The sequence below is a fragment of the Procambarus clarkii genome, chromosome 5 (genome assembly GCF_040958095.1).
Source record: "Procambarus clarkii isolate CNS0578487 chromosome 5, FALCON_Pclarkii_2.0, whole genome shotgun sequence".
Lineage (NCBI taxonomy): Eukaryota > Metazoa > Arthropoda > Malacostraca > Decapoda > Cambaridae > Procambarus > Procambarus clarkii.
The window spans coordinates 20823044-20839688 of record NC_091154.1 but is presented as its reverse complement, the minus strand read 5'-3'; the positions used below and the strand labels follow the sequence as shown (position 1 = coordinate 20839688).

The 16645-nt window shown below is 49.8% G+C and overlaps 1 protein-coding gene across 1 annotated transcript in view; it reads right to left on the bottom strand.

Moving 5' to 3' along the window:
* The window catches only part of LOC138373602 (programmed cell death protein 7-like), a 74199-nt gene extending 58718 nt beyond the window's left edge, over positions 1-15481 (bottom strand). The window contains exon 1 of the mRNA XM_069339903.1: positions 15299-15481. Within this exon, the coding sequence (XP_069196004.1) occupies positions 15299-15413 (115 nt within the window). The 5' untranslated portion in view covers positions 15414-15481. The remainder of the gene's footprint in view (positions 1-15298) is intronic.
* Positions 15482-16645: the final 1164 nt, after the last annotated feature.

Genomic DNA, 16645 nt, shown 5'->3' with positions numbered 1-16645 from the left:
TCGCACAATATTCTTTATGTGGTCCTCAGGTGATAGTTTTCTATCTAGAACCACCCCTAGATCTCTTTCTTTATCAGAATTCTTTATGTTCATTTATATTATTTATGTGGTTGAAAGGATTCTATGTCTGCCATCGACCGGGTCAGGGCCCCTGAAAGGTAAGCATCCCAAAACAAACCTTTACTCTGGTTAAGAAATTGCAACTGAGAGCCAAATTAGTAGACAGAACACCCCCAAATAAAAACGAGCTAACGAGCATGATGTCACCATGTTGCCGCGCCGCTGTCTGTGCAGCTCCCCCTCTCCCTGAGAGGTGGAGCCCCCAGACCCCTTGTGCCAGCTACCCAAGACCCCATTTCTGAGGTTGGACATCAAAATATGAAAAAAAAAAAGAAAAAAGGCGACCGGAGGGGAGGATTGCCGGGAAGCCTCCGGGTCTCACCCAGAAAATGGCATTTCATTACATTCAACGCTGGTTTTCAGGGGGGAGCCCCAGAACCTCCCCAGAGCTACCTCCCAAAAGATGAAACAAAGAGGGACCTAACCCGGGAAGCGGTTGTCTCTCACTCCCCAACGCGAAGCGGAGACGAAAGGCTGCAACCGCCAACCCAAGGCCACACAGGCCCGACAAGGCCCAGGAACATCAACGAAGGAACATGTAGCAAACCTACGAACGTCGTGGGCACAGGGAAAGACTGTAGGCTGGCTGGACCGAACCATACTGCGGACGACCCGAGAGAACCGCACCCTGGAACAGGGAAGAAGAGAAACCGGAGCAGCCCAAAGTGTGACCCCCGGACACGGCAGCTGTGGCACACAAAGAACGGCGAAGCACCACAACCGAACACATGATGAACCCCAGGCCTAATCAATCAAGCATCAACAACCCAAGAACCCCTCCGGAAAGCAGCCGTGTCAGTCTTTGCCAGAAAAAGAGACGGCTGCAAGCAAACAAACCTATCATGAGGATGAAAAGAGCAGAACCCTGGCGCCAGAGGGGAGCAAGAAGCACCCCGACCCGACCCCCCCAGAGGCCAACGCCAACAAGAAAAGAGCCTCGGAAAACAATCCAGAACAGAAGGGGCCACAACAACCGAGGAGAAGAGAAGAGACATAAGCACCCAATCAAAGAGCCAGGACGGCTCAAGCGGCGCAAGAGCAGGCTGGAGGTGAACCACGCCAGAGACAGCTCGCGAATTGATGCAGAGGGAACACCAAAACTGAAGCAACCAGGAGCAGCTCCACCAGCGCCGCACGAGACAAGGCAACAGTATGTGGCAAGATGACAGACCTGAACCTCCACAAGAGAAGGACAAGTCCACGCCAACAAAACACAGCAAACCTATGAAAGGACAAAAAGATAAAGGAAGGGCTGCCAAAAAAAAACACACTGCCGCCGAGATGAAGCACACAAGTGGGACACCATCAACGAAACCACCTGAACACCAACAGATGGGTAGAGACTCGAGGCAGAACTGAACCAGCCCCGCTATGGACCGAACGAGCATGGAAAGAGGCGGAGCCGTGGGAAAACCTCGGGTGTGAACACCAAGCAAGCAGAGCAGGAAACCCAAGCCGGCAAGGAACCAGATAGAACGTCTGCCGTACAGAAAACTTCCCAATGCTAGCGAGCTCGTCAGGTGACCGGAGACACGGTGGTTCCGAGGCGAGACTCATGAGAAGTGATACCGCGAGATCAGGAACACGGCAACTGGCAGGTAAGCCAGGAAACCAGGACCCCAAACCCGGCAAACCGGGAAAGAACCAACCCGGGCGAGCAGATACGCCCAGTCCGGGCGGAACCCCCTGGGACCCCAGAAGGAACACCCTGGGACCTCAGAAGGACCGACATGTCCGACTATGGATGACAATTAGAAACCGCCAGCAGAAAAACGCTGAACCGCAGACGCCGCAAACAGCAAGGACAAAATTGTGACAAAAAATGGAAAGCTAGGGGCCCAAGCTGAGGCCAACAAGGAAGCGAGTACAGCGAGCTGAAACACAAAGCGAAAAACAGGGACGTCGCATCTAGCAGGAGCGGTTAACACAGCCCCAGTAGGGCAGAACGAAGTACGCGATGCCGTGTAAGGTATGAGGAGAACTAACCAGGACATGAACAGCACGCAAACAAAAAAATACCACCCAAAAGTGAACACCAAGAAATAGACCGGAGCCAGAGCCTGAAACCCAGCACCTTCCGGCCCAACAAAAAAGAAACTGCAGGGGCAGGAGAGGTGGAATGGAAACCACATCCACCAACAAACAGGGCAACCCAGAAGCTGGAGGGTCAAACAAGGATATGATGAAAACTCAGGAACGTAACCAAACACAGGGGGGGGGGGGTGCAAAAGCTGGGAACTGAACATGGATAAAGTTCAACCTAGCACGAACATTAGTAGAGCCAAGAAGCACATACGAAAACACACAGCCATATGTAGTAGAGAATTTGGAAAAAAGGAAAAATGGCAGAAAAAAATCAGAAAAACAGTCCAAGCACCAGCAGCTAGAGACAAGAGTGTAGAAGCAATATGAGGAACGAAAAAGACAGACATCAATCGGGAACGAAAGGGACATGACCTACTACACACAGTGAATCCAATGAATATGAAAGGGCTCAGCCAGGCACTGCATGACGGTCAAGGAATGAGTGTCATGAAGCAAGAAAAGACCCAGGCACAGAAATACTAAAAAAAGATCTCGAAAGACGGGACCGTGCCCCCACCGTGTAACGAATAACACAGACGGACATGGAAGGCCAAACAAAACGCCACAACCAATCCCCAACACTCATCCAAAAACCACAAACCATTGCCTGGTCAAGGAGACGCCAGACCGCATAAGCTCACTTGCAGAGCGTAGGCACTATCATGACACGACACATCGTACCCAAGAATATTCCAGGAGTATCACTAGTGGAACAAGGCCAGAGCTGCATGTGCAGAAGAGTAGGGTGGAGGCAGATGTGGCACCACACACCCATATGTAGAGAAGAGAACTAGGATATATATCTATGGGGAACTCCCCATATTCGTAATCCAGAACACCCCCTTTATCTACGGGGCCTGGACTGGAGAGATGAGAGGAACGAGAAAGGAGAAGCACCCGAGAGAAAAAGGTCGCGGAACACCAACACTTGTGTGCTCCGTCCATAAACAAAACAAACTCCTACGGTGCATGCGCATGACGCATGCGGTCCGAGCCTCACAACCCACCCAGGAGGGAGGGCGCCAACTAGGAGTATTTCAGGAATATTATCAGTGCCGAGACAGAGCATGGAGAGAAGATATACTGTCTCTACTCGATTATCCGAACTATATGGGAAGGACCCCCAGCCGGATAATCACGTGTTACGGATAATGGTACTTTTTCACCTCCGAGCCCAATAGTAACCATTTCCAACTATTTTTATACTACAAACATAATTTGAATTGCCTTGCCACATATAATTATTAAATATTCAACTAGAAACCTCAACTTACCTTGTTGTTGTTCGTCTTCTTGATTGATGCCACACATCTTGAAGTTAAGAATTCTTGACTGTTTACGTAGCCTATACTAACACAACACTAAAATTAACACTTAAAATTACTGTACAGTTCATTAAGCAAAGTTAGTTTTGACTGCCAGCTGCTGAAGCCTCACTGGTTGAAGGCACTTGGGTGCCTGTGAGGCCTCACTGGTTGAAGGCTCTTGGCTTGCCTGTGAGGCCTCACTGGTTGAAGGCTCTTGGCTTGCCTGTGAGGCCTCACTGGTTGAAGGCTCTTGGCTTGCCTATGAGGCCTCACTGGTTGAAGGCACTTGGCTTGCCTGTGACACGTCACTGGTTGAAGGCTCTTGGCTTGCCTATGAGGCCTCACTGGTTGAAGGCTCTTGGCTTGCCTGTGACACGTCACTGGTTGAAGGCTCTTGGCTTGCCTATGAGGCCTCACTGGTTGAAGGCTCTTGGCTTGCCTGTGACACGTCACTGGTTGATGGCGCTTGGCTTGATTTTCGTACCATATAAGAATCAAGTGCAGCTTGCCTTCTGTGATCATTGGCCAGTTGTATGATCAGCTCTTTGGTTCACCTCAGGTACTGATACATGTTTCCAACTTCTGCATGAGCACAATTAGATGAAAAATTTATTAATCTATCAACATAGGTCATGAGTACACTGTATTTCGTGGTCATTGGTGTTGGTTCTCCACTGTCTTCATCATCCTCCTCATCTTCGTCAGCCTCTCCAGTAACAGACTGGAAAATCTCGTCTTCACTCGTCACACCATATCCTGGGTCATTGGCATCTTTTTCAAGCCAATCAACCACATCCTGTCTTTCTAAGTTTTCGCCGGCATTTCTGAACATTCCAAGGATTTTATCTGTAAATCCTTCAAAAACCGTTTCTTCATCCTCCTCATTTCTGACCGTAGACATGAGGAGTTTTTTCCAGGAATTCTTCAAAGTCAAATCCTTTACGTCACTCCACACCTTGACCCAGTTATAGATGGCTTCCTTGATTGTATAGTTCTTCAAATTCTCAAGTTTATTTTTAGCCCTGTTATCCACACCAAGTTCAATATCTTCCGGAAGAGGCAAAACCACCAAAACTTCATTGAGCATCTTTTTGGTGTACAACCTCTTCGTAGCACAGATAACTCCCTCATCCATAGGCTGGATGAGAGGTTGTATTAGGAGGAAGTGCCATACATGTTATCTTGTCATCATGTGAGGTTAATGTGTCAATTCTTGGGCGGGTAGGTGCATTATCAAGCAACAGCAGAGCTCGAACTTCACTTGGCTTTACTTGAGTTTCTTAACTTGATAGTTACGAACTTCCCTGCAGAACACATCATGAAACCAGGAAAGAAAGATCTCCTGTGTAAACCATGCATTCCTTGAGTTATAATATTTCACAGACAGTCTGTTCAAGCAATGTTGCAAGGCTCTTGGTTTCTTTGATTTGCCAACAATTGCAAACGTGATTCTGTCTGTGCCATCAGCTCTCGCACATATCATGACCAACAGCCTATCCTTGTTAACTTTACGGCCTGGCACACAACCCTCACTCCTCATAGCTAGAGTTTTTTCTGGTAAACTCCTCCAATACAGCCCAGTTTCATCTGCATTATAAATTTGATAGGAATATAAATTATTTGCCAAAATGTATGTTCTTAATTTATGTTTAAATGGTTGTACACTGCTTGTATCTGCAGTAAATTTTTCACAGACAATTTTCCCCTTCACAATATTGTGCCTCCCTTTGAACCTTGCAACCCACCCTTCACTAGCTCGGAACTCCTCTATTCCAAGACTTGCTGCAAAACTGCTTGCAGCATTTTGTATTTCTGGGCCGCGACTGTCACGCCAGCTGTGCGGTGCTGAGCAAACCACTTGTACACAGCCTCATCCAACTGCACATGCGTCTAAGTTCTCATAGTTTTTCTACCACAACCTCTGCTAGTGCTTGCACCTTCACTTTCACAGGTTGAAATGAATTGCATAAGTTTCTCTTTTTGTTTCCTTATATCAGAAACAGTACTAGTGCCTATATTATATTCCTTGGCAACACTTGAGGTCGACCGGCCATGTTCACAAAGTTGTATAACACGTAGCTTGTCCTTAAGTGTTAGGACAACCTTCTTCCTCTTAACACCTCCAGAACGATTCATGCTGCTACCAGACAGTCTTGGCCAAAAATGTTCAAAGTTACTATGAAAATAAAAAACCAGCGTTGAATGTAATGAAACGCCATTTTCTGGGTGAGACCCGGAGGCTCCCCAGAGCTTTACCCGGCTGATATGCTAATGTCAGACTTTGGCATCAGTCATGTGTATGGACTTTTAGGGCCTACCGGGGACCACAGCCAGAACCTGGCCCCCCTTAGAGAGGCAAGGGGAGCAATGGCCTATAGAAACCCCTGTGTGGTTGGAAGCATTCTATGTCTGCCATCGACCGGGTCAAGCATCCAGAAAGATAAGCATTCCAAAACAAACCCCTATTCTGGTGAAAATTGCTACCAAAGCCGAACTAGTGGATAGGACTCCCCAACAGAAAACGAGCAAACTAGTATGATGTCACACGTCGCCGCACCGCTGTCTGCGCAGCTTCCCCCTCCCCGAGAGGGGGGAAGGGGGAGCCCCAGACCCTTCACATCGGCTACCCACACCTCAGTTCTGAGGCTGGATGTCAAAAACACGAAAAACCACCGACCAGAGGGAGGGAGGGAGGGATGCCGGGGAGCCTCCGGGACTCACCCAGAAAATGGCGTTTCATTACATTCAACGCTGGTTTTCTGAGGAGAACCCCGTCGGCTCCCCGGAGCTAACTACCCACAGACGGAAAAAGAGGGACTTAACCGGGAGGCGGTCGTCGCTCACTTCTCAACTCGAAGTCGAGACAACTGGCTGCAACCGCCGACCCAATGCAACACAGGCCAAATGGGGCCCAGGGACATTCACGAGGTAACGAGCAGCCAGGACCCTGTTCGGCCGCCAAAAACCCCACGCCCGAATATCAGACCAAGACATGTTCCCAAAGACGGCAGCAAGAGCCGCGAACTTACGGACGTCATGGGCACGGGGATACACCGCAGGCTGGCTGGATATGATAACCCTGCGGACGACCAGGGAGACCCGAACCCGCGAACAGGGAAGAAGGGAAACCGGATCAACCCAATGCGCATCCCCAGACACAGAAGCCGTGGTGCGCAAATAAGGGCGAAGCTCCACAACCAGACACAAAGCATAATGCACCCCCGGCCGTACTAACCAAGCATCAACCACCCACGGATCCGTCCGGAACGCAGCAGTCTCATTCTTCATCAGAAAAGAAGGAGACGGCTGCAGGCGAACAAAACAATCGCCATGACCGAAAGAGCAGAAACCACTGCGCCGGAGGAGAGCATGAAACTCCCCGACCCGACCCTCAGAGGCTAATGCCAACAAGAAAAGAGCCTTGGAGAAACAATCCTGGACCGAAGGGGCCACGACGAAACGAAGACGAAAGGTAAGCGAGCACTCTGTCCAAAGACCAGGACGGCTCAGGCGGCGCATGAGCAGGCCGGAGGTGAAACAAAGCATGAGACAACTTGCGAAACGGCGCAAATGTAACATCGATACCATAGGCAAGCTGAAGCGGCTCCGTCAATACGAGATGACAGTGCTAGGCATAAGATGACGGTCCTGAAACAACCAAGAGAGAAAGGACAAGACCACTCTAACCGACAGCGAACTAAAATGAGAAAGATGCAAAAAGAAACAGAAGGACTGCCAGGAAACGTCATACTGCTGCCGAGAAGAAGCCCGCAGGTTGGACACCAACAAGGAGGAAACCTGATCACCTGATGATAGACTCGAGTAAAAAAAATACACGCGAAGACTCGAGGAGAAGATCGAACCAGCCACATGATGTACTGGCCCGATCTGCTGAAAGAGGCAGAGCTGTGGGAAAATCCTCGGGTTCGGACACCGAGGAAGCAGCGCCTGAAACCAAGGCTGGGCCGGCCACCAAGGGGCCAGAAGGACAACTCTCCCCTGGTAAGTCTCCAAGAGAGTCAGGACCTGGAGCAACAGCTGAACCGAGGAAAAGAGGTACAGAGACCCCCACCCACCTCGACCAGTCCAGCCGAAAGGCATCGACCCTGACGACCTCGCAATCGGGGAAGGGTGCCACATACACAGGAAGGCGCCTTGACTACGCCGACACGAAGAGGTCCACATCGGGGCACCCGAACGTCGGGCAAAGCCAACAGAAGGCAGCGTCGTCGACCATCCACTCCGTGGAGAGGGGAACGAAGCGAGACAGGCCATCGGCCAAGACATTGGACACTCCTTGCACATGAACCGCCAGGAGAGCCAAACCCGAGAACTCAGCAGACGAGTCACCCGAAGCGACCAACCCCAAAGAGCCAAGGACCGCATCGAAGCCCCGCGGTTCAGGCAACGAACCACTGGAGAGCAGCCCGAATGGAGTCGAATCGTCGATCCGCGGGGCGACCCAAATCCTCCGAAGAGCAGACCACATCGCCGCAAACTCCCGCACTGTGCTGTGGGCTCGACAGAAGAACGGACTCCAATGCCCTTGGCCAGCCTGGTAAGCACTGGTCACAAAACCCCAGCCGAGAGACGAAGCGTCCGTGAACACATCGAGCGAGGGCTCGGGTAGGTGCCAAGGCACTGAACCCCGAAAAACCCGAAGAGGAAGCCGGCGATGTAGCAGCTGACGCAAGGCCCCGGGGGGTCGAACCCAGTGATCGCGAGAGAGGCGGAAGGAACGACCCTGAAGGAACCAGAACAGCCGACAATGTCAATCCCGACCCGGCAGGTAACTAATATCGCGAAGTTCAGGCTCCCGCACAGCCTCTCGAGCAACCGCCGGGTGACCTGAGGACCCACCAGAAACAGACGAAGGCGGGACTGTAGCCGCAGGAGAGACTCTGGAGGAAGAGACAAGGAAGTGGTCCAAGAGTCCCAAACGAGACCCAGCCAAGTCCGAACCTGAGAAGGGACCAGATGGGACTTCCTCCAGTTCACCAAGAACTCAAACCCAACGAGCTGGAATAGAACCAAATCCCTGGCTAGCAAGCAAGCCGACCGGCTGGGAGCCCATACCAGCCAGTCGTCGAGGTAGGCCAACACCTGTACACCTAAGAGATGCAAACGGGCCACCACAACCCACATAAGACGTGTGAACACACGAGGTGCCAGGTTCAACCCGAACGGGAGACAACAAAAGCGGTAACTTAGACACCCCACAACAAAACCGAGCCAGTCCCGGAACCTCGGATGAATCGGAACATGCCAATAAGCGTCCCGGAGATCCAGGGACACCATCCAAGAGTACGATTCCAAGAGGAGCCGAACCTGGGACAGCGTAGTCATCCGAGAGGAGGGGGCAATGAACCCAGAGGTCCAGACAAGACAAGTCCAGAACGAACCGCAGGTCCACGCAGTCCCGTTTCGGGACCGGAAACAGACGGGAAACCAATCCGAGGGACGTCGTCGTTTTGACCACGCCCAAACGAACCCACTCCAAAACGACCCGACAGAGCGCAGGGGAAGAAACCTGCCCTGCCAGCCCCGACCCCCAAAAAGAAGGGGGCCACCCAATGCCACGGCAGGCCGACAGACACGACCCGAAACGCCCATGAATCGTGGAGACCAGGCATGAGCGAACAGCGCAAGCCTCCCCCGCCCATCGCCCCGTCAATTGGGCAAGCCGCGAAAGAGCCGGCGCCCCTTTCAAGATCCAGAACCCCACACAGAGCGATCACCGCGCCGACCAGACGAGGGCAGGTCCAAAGGAGCCGAACCCGAACCTGACACCAGTGACCTACCACGACGAGAGGAACCCCGAGCCATGGCACGACCCCTCCGGAAGATCCTCCACTGGACCTCCGGAGGACCAGTATGTCCGACAAGCAGACGAAGCAGCCTGGATAAACTGCGTCACGGCAGGACGCCTCAAACAGAAGAGGACAAAAAGACGACAACATCTTAAGAGCCAGGGCCCAAGCAGATTCCACGGAGGAACCCAGCACCACCTGCCAACACGCGAGCCGGGAAGCATAGAACAGGGTAACCGCATCCCGCAAAATCGGCGCTAAAAGCTTCAACAAGGCAGCCGACGAGCGAGCCGAAGAGGACAAGGCGCCGGACCCAGGGACGGACCCAAGCGCCCTCATATCCTCCACGAGCCAATCCGAGGACAGCTCCAGGAGGGTAAAGAACCGCAAGGTTGAAGCCAAAAGGCCCCGGGTGCGCAAATCCTCCGCAACAAGCTCCGCCGAAAGGGAGGGAATCTGCACATGGAGCTGAACAATGCCAACATCACGTGAAGGGCAGGGGCAAACAAGCACTCGTTCAGGTACTCAAGTATTACTTATCGCTCTCCAGGAAAACCTGAACCACTGTGGAAGCTTCCCGCCTCTCCAGCGTGCGGGAATGACAAAAGGAATGCCAGGAATCCAAAACAAACAAGGGGCAGTCCGCTAGCCAGGAAGACTCCAGAACCTTGTAACGGAGCCAGAATGGGAATGAAGTCCCAAACCTAAATTCCGAGAGATCCATCTCCGAGATATAATCTGGGTCACGCAGGAGTTATGCCGCAAGGGCCGCTCGCACCACACCAGATTGGATTGCGATAGGCCGAAAACTCCAGAAAGACAGAACCGGCACACCCAGGGGAACACGGAACCGAACCCGGGGAGGGGCCGACACCAAATCCAACGCGTACGCATAGGGGGAAAAGAAAACCCCACTCCTTGCAACAGTAAGCCCCGCTCAGAGGGAAAAAAACCCAGGCGGGGTCTAGCGGGGCCCAAGGCCTCAAGTCAGTCCCTCCCCAGCCCCTAGGTCCCCCACAGCAGGACCCGGGGCATAGTCATCTCCCCATGCACCGACCCCACAAGACAAGGACGGCGCAGCCGCAGAAGCCGGAAGAAAGACCCAGAAGCTTCGGCCGGGAGACAAGACTTGAAAGCCTCCGCCACCCCCCCCCCCCGGAAGGGGCATACCCCGAAGCTGCCCGAGTCTCGAGATCAAGTAACCCCTACCCAGACTCCGAAACCTTCAGACGTTTCGGGGCAGGAAGCAGTGGGGGGACGACCAGAACGAACAACTGGAGAGGAAGAACGAGGAGGTGCAGACTGAACCAGGATCGAAGCGATCCCCACCCCAAGTCCGGGTCTTGAGAAAAGCAAAGCAGGACAGCCCCGGGGCATCCAGGTGAGCAACCAACCGAGCGCGCTGCAACAAACGAAACCTAGCTTGCAACGCTTGTGCCGCCCATACCAGAATAGAATCACCAGAGGATTGGGTAAATTGAGTCACCAACAAGCAGCAACACTCATGGGACTCAGGGTCGAAAGTATCACCAACCCAACAGGCAGCGTGGCGGAGGCAAAAACAATGAGAGTCACCCCGAGACAAAGGGACTGTGCAACCCTTAAACTCGCATAATGAGAGTGGGGACTCTGGGGTCACATCCATCGGACCCACGCACCCCCTAGGGGATTCCCAGGGTCCTGAGCGTTACTATAAAAGGACTTGCGCCCAGGTTGTCCTAGGCAGGATGTTTGCTAACTGGCGCCCAAAACTTCCTAGCAAACTTCTACAGCTGAACCCCAGGGACGTGTACACTCACGGGGACCTAGCAGGGGGCGCCACTGAGGAGAACCGTAGAAAGGCAAACACCAGTGGATAATAGAGGAATAACCCCCCCACCAGGTAAAAACAAAAACAAAAACAAAACCCCGCAAGAGGACAGCAAACCCCAAGGAACAGAACCGACTGCTATGTCGGGAAAGCGAAGCTGCACAGCACCCTGCGCCCCTACTAGTGCAAACTGCCACTTACCCACAGGTAACAAAGGACAACAGAACACCCAAGAGCCCAATGGGCGGCTGAAAAACCAAACGGTAGAATGGACCAGCAGAGGCAGAGGCAGGTCCCAAGGAGCCTGTGGAAGGTGGCCCCAAGCTCCAGGGGCAATACTTACAGGGCAATTAGGGAAGGCAGCCCTAGGCGCATGCAGCCCGAGTACTGAAGATAACTCCTGGCTCTCGCACCCCTGGAAAAACAAACACCACACACGAAGCACAGTGCTGTAAAGACACTGGAGCCAGAGCACACGACCTCTGCCTATAGCATCAGTCTGAAGAACTGAGGTGTGGGTAGCTGGCGTGAAGGGTCTGGTGCTCCCCCCTTTCCCCCTCCCGGGAAGGGGGGAGCTGCGCAGACAGCAGCGCGGCGACGTGTGACATCATACTAGTTTGCTTGTTTTCTGTTGGGGAGTTCTATCCACTAGCTCGGCTTTTGGTAGCAATTTTAACCAGAATAGAGGTTTGTTTTGGGGCGCTTATCTTTCTGGGTGCCTGACCCGGTCGATGGCAGACATAGACCATAGACTTCCAACCACTTGGGGGTTTCTATAGGCCATTGCTCCCCTTGCCTCTCTGAGGGGCCCCGGTTTCTGGCCATGGTCCCCGGTAGGCCTAAGAACTCCATACATATGACTGATGCCAAAGTTTGACATTAGCATATCAGGCTGGGATAAACTCCGGGGAGCCGACGGGGTTCCCCCCAGAAAACCCAGCTGACCCCAAGGGCAGTCCAGTACCGAGCAGTAAAAGACACAGCGGAGGTAGATCCCATGATGACTTGTGGAAGGAGGCCCCAAGCCTCCAAGGGTAGTATTTACAGGGCACCTAGGGAAGGAAACCCTAGGTGCATGCAGCCCGAGTACCATGGAATATCACTCCTGGCTCACAGACCACCTGTAGAGACAGCCCACACCACAAGGCACAGAACTGAAACAAAAGTGGAGCCAGAGGCACCCGACTGGCCAGTTAACCCATCAGCCAAGAACTGCCAGTTGGATAGCCGGCACGGAGGATCTGGGGCTTCCCCTTCCCACTCCCGGGGTGGGGGTGGTTGCGCAGACGGTGGTGTGGCGACGTGATGACATCATGCTAGTTTGCTATTTTTATTTGGGGAGTTCTGTCCACTCCTTTGGCTTTCGGTAGCAATCTTTTCACCAGAATAGGGGTTTGTTTTGGAGTGCCTACCTTTCTGGGTGCCTGTCCCGGTCAATGGCAGACATAGAATGCCCCCAACCACAGGGGGCATTCTGTAGGCCATTGCTCCTCGTGCCTCTCTGAGGGGGCCAGGTTCTGGCTCGTGGTCCCCGGTAGGCAAGAACCCCATGCACCTTGACTGATGCCAGAAAGTTATACATATCCATTCAGCCTGGATAGCTCCAAGGAAGCTGTAGGCTCCCCCCAGAAAATCTCAAACTGCAACAGAGAATATGAAAAACCCTCTTAAAATGTAAATGATTCTCATAGCCAGGAACTAGAGACCAAAGATGGTTGAAAGGCAACTACAGATCCACCTTAGCAACCCCCCCTTCCCCAAATGCCACATCATCCAAACTTCCTGGAAACAACATGTACTGGCTGCCAGGCATAAGAAGGCATTATTGAATAAATGCACACTTAATCCCAGTTTATGGCTGGTGAGGGAAGGTGTACAATGCCATGGCTAATGAGGAATCACTGAAAAATGAACAGTAAATAAAGAGAAAACGCTCAACAGGAGGAACCTCTTTCTGCTGGATACTTGCTGGATGGTGGTCCTGGGAGTTCTTCTACTCCCCAAGTCTGGCCCGAAGCCAGGCTTCACTTGTGAGCTTGGTCCAACAGGCTGTTGCTTGCAGCGGCGTGCAGGCCCACATATCCACTACATCCTGGTTGGTCCAGCACTTCTTGAAATTATCCAGTTTTCTCTTGAAGATGTCCGTGTTTGTTCTGGCAGTATTTCTAATGCTCGCTGGGAGTAATGTTGAAGAACCATGAACCTCTGATATTTATACAGTGTTCTCTGATTGTGCCTATGGCTCCCCTGCTCTTCACTGGTTCTATTCTGCATTTTCTTCCATATCGTTCACTCCAGTACGTTGTTATTTTACTGTGTAGATTTGGGACCTGGCCCCTCCATTATTTTCCATATGTATATCATCTGATACCTCTCTCATCTATTTCTAGCGAGTACATTTGGAGAGCTTTGAGAAGATCCCAGTAAGATAGGTGCTTTATTATGTCTATGTATGCTGTATATGTTCTCTGTATACCTGAAGTAGCAACGCGAACAATGATTATTCTACGTTACCTGCTGGTTAAGCCACAAGTCACACAGTCATACACACAAGAGAAGTATTCCAAATAAACCTAATAAATTAGCAAGTATAGAGAACAATACATAGCCTGACCCTACTGCACACGGAAACCAAGGTTTCTAGGGCTAAAATCAAAGCACTTAACACTTTCGCGCTTTCGATTAGAGATAACTCGTCACTGGTTTTTCTTACGATTCCGCATAACTGCCTACTTTTCTCGTCAATCGAAAAAATATTTCTATAAATTCCATTTTTTAACCGAAATGGATGGGGATACTTTGTTTTGTAGAGAATTTATTTGCGAATTTTTTTGGTACCAGAATGAATATTATATCACATAAACTTCTATGAGTAAAAAAAAAATACACAAAGTATGTTTGGGGGTGTGGCGAGCGTGTGGCAGTGGGTTCCCTTTAGCCGTTGATATATCCAACACGTGGGAAATATTTGTATGTTTTATGTATATGTCTGTGTAGGGAATTTACTGCGATCACTGTCATACAAATTATAAAATGTTTCAACAAGTATAAACATGACAAACATCAAACGAACGAAAACAATGCGTTCGTTTCTGCCGCGAACGCATACTGAGCGACGTGGTTCTATATTGGCGCTTCTCTTACACATGCTTTGTACAAATGTTATACAGTTCATCTTATAGAAAATTTTATTGCGAAACACATTGGTATAAAAAAGAAATACGTACATAGAAAAGTAGGGTCAGGAAACGTATAAACTTTCCAGCATGATTTCCCCCCTGTGTTTTCGCCAGTGCGCTCGCGGCTAACTACTCTCCACTTCACACACTCTTGCGGGTGGGCAATTACCTATATTAAACATTCATATGCATATGTCCGTGTAGAGAATTTTATTGCGATTCCAATGATACCAAAATTAGCGATGTAGGACAACTGTAGGCTTCGCAACCATTAAGAGAGTGGAAACATTTTGTTGCTGTTTGGCGCTCTCGGCGAGTGATCTGCATAGTTTTTTATTTGGTGTTGATACCTTATGCTTGGGCGGCATTTTATAGATATGCTCTTATAGACAATTTCATTGCGAACACAGTGATACCAAATTTAAATACGTGCGCCTTCAATTATTGTCAGGACAGTCAAAAGAGTGTACACTTTTTCGGTCTTACCGCGTAGGCGCGCGAAGTGCCGAAAGCATCTGGGGTATTTTTTTTTTTTGAGCGCCGAGAGCGCGAAAGTGTTAACTATCCAATCTCAAGCCTGCCAAACTATTAGATATTAGACAGGAAGAATGTGACTGGCTTGTGGCAAAGATGCAGGGTTCCTTGGAACAACATGGAGGTTCTTGTGATGCTGTACAAGGATTTGAAAAACCTAGTGTGCTTAAAAGTGAAATTTTCTGAGCTGATTTTTTTTCTCTCCCTAGCACCAGTTTATTCTTAGAGGGATGCTTGAGAAGATCACCATTGTGCCAGTGACCTTGCCTTAGGCAATATCTGGGCAGAACAACTAAGAAATTTAGTTTAGTCTATTTTCTGCCTGCTATGATAATTTTACTGTGTTGTATGTACAGTACTGCATTTGCACTCAACATTTCTAGGATATATAAAATTTTAGATGCTACAAAGAAAGCAAAAGAAAATACATTTCAAAAGTTATTAAGCACTTACTCAATGTCGAAGCAAAATGTTGGTCACTTTTTGTAGAAGAAATATAGCCATGAGCAGCACCCTTGTTGATACGCGTCAAACGTAGAGTTATGAGAGCCTCGAGTAACTGTTGCATTCTTAGCACATCATTCTGCTTTTGACGGACTTCTCCCAAGATGCTATCTGCTTCCGCTTTAAAGGCTTTTTCCTAACGAGACAAAATATATTTGCGTACATGAATCCTTTGTAAATACAGTACTATTAAAACAATGTTAAAAGCAGCTTTAAAAAATATAGTAGAGTAATATATTACAGTGTAAGTACAGTGGAACCTCGGTGTACAAATTTAATCCGTTCCAAATAACAAGCGCTGAATGTAATGAAATGCCATTTTCTGGGTGAGCCCTGGGGGCTCCCTGAAGCAATCCGAACTGATATGTACTATATTAGTTTGGGGTCATCAGTCACAGAAATTGAAATTGAAATAAGTTTATTGAGGTAAAATACACACAAAGGGATGAGGTAGCGCAAGCTATTCTCACCCCGTATTCCCTGAGGTCATGAGCTAATCCCCTCGTGTAGCATGTCTCCCTCAGTTTCCTGGAAGTGTGTACGTCACTCAAGCAGGTCTGAACGCTCTCAAACAGCTTATCCCCTCCTTTTCTCCGCATGAAACGAATAGATACTCTAGTGTTAATGTCACGGACTCTATCACACACACTCTGTAAATTTAATTCCATTCTCATTATTTCAATCATTGCATTTCTTTGACATCCAAGAATAATCCTCATAGCCTCGTTCTGTATCAGCTCTATTTTTTAATTCTGCCTTGGCCTGTGTAAGACAATACGGGTGCTGCGTAGTCTATCAGGGACCGAACAGTACTTATGTATAACATCCGCAAGATAGGTACCCAACACCTTTACCAGAAAAAGCCAGTGCTTTCAGAGGATGCAGACGGGCTTTACATAAGGTGCTGATATGATTTATTTCAGCATTTTTACTCTCACATGTGTATCCACATACATGCCCAGATACTTGTACTTCTGAACACGGCTCAGTTCCACACCATTTAGAGCAAGTGTTATATTTCTTCGTTTCCTATACTCGTATTTGGTTTTATCTGCATTTATAACTAAGCCTAACTTGTGACAGGTTGTACCAAGTATGTTAAGAGCAGTTTGAATTTTGTTCCCAGAAGTGCCTTGTATAAGAATGTCATCAGCATATATGATCGTCGTGACCCCTGGAGGATACATTTCTGATGCTAATCTGTTCATTAATACATTGAATAAGGTGGGACTTAATACTCCCCCTTGTGGGGTACCTAACTGAAACCTCCGTTCCTCAGACATGTATCCCTGGTAA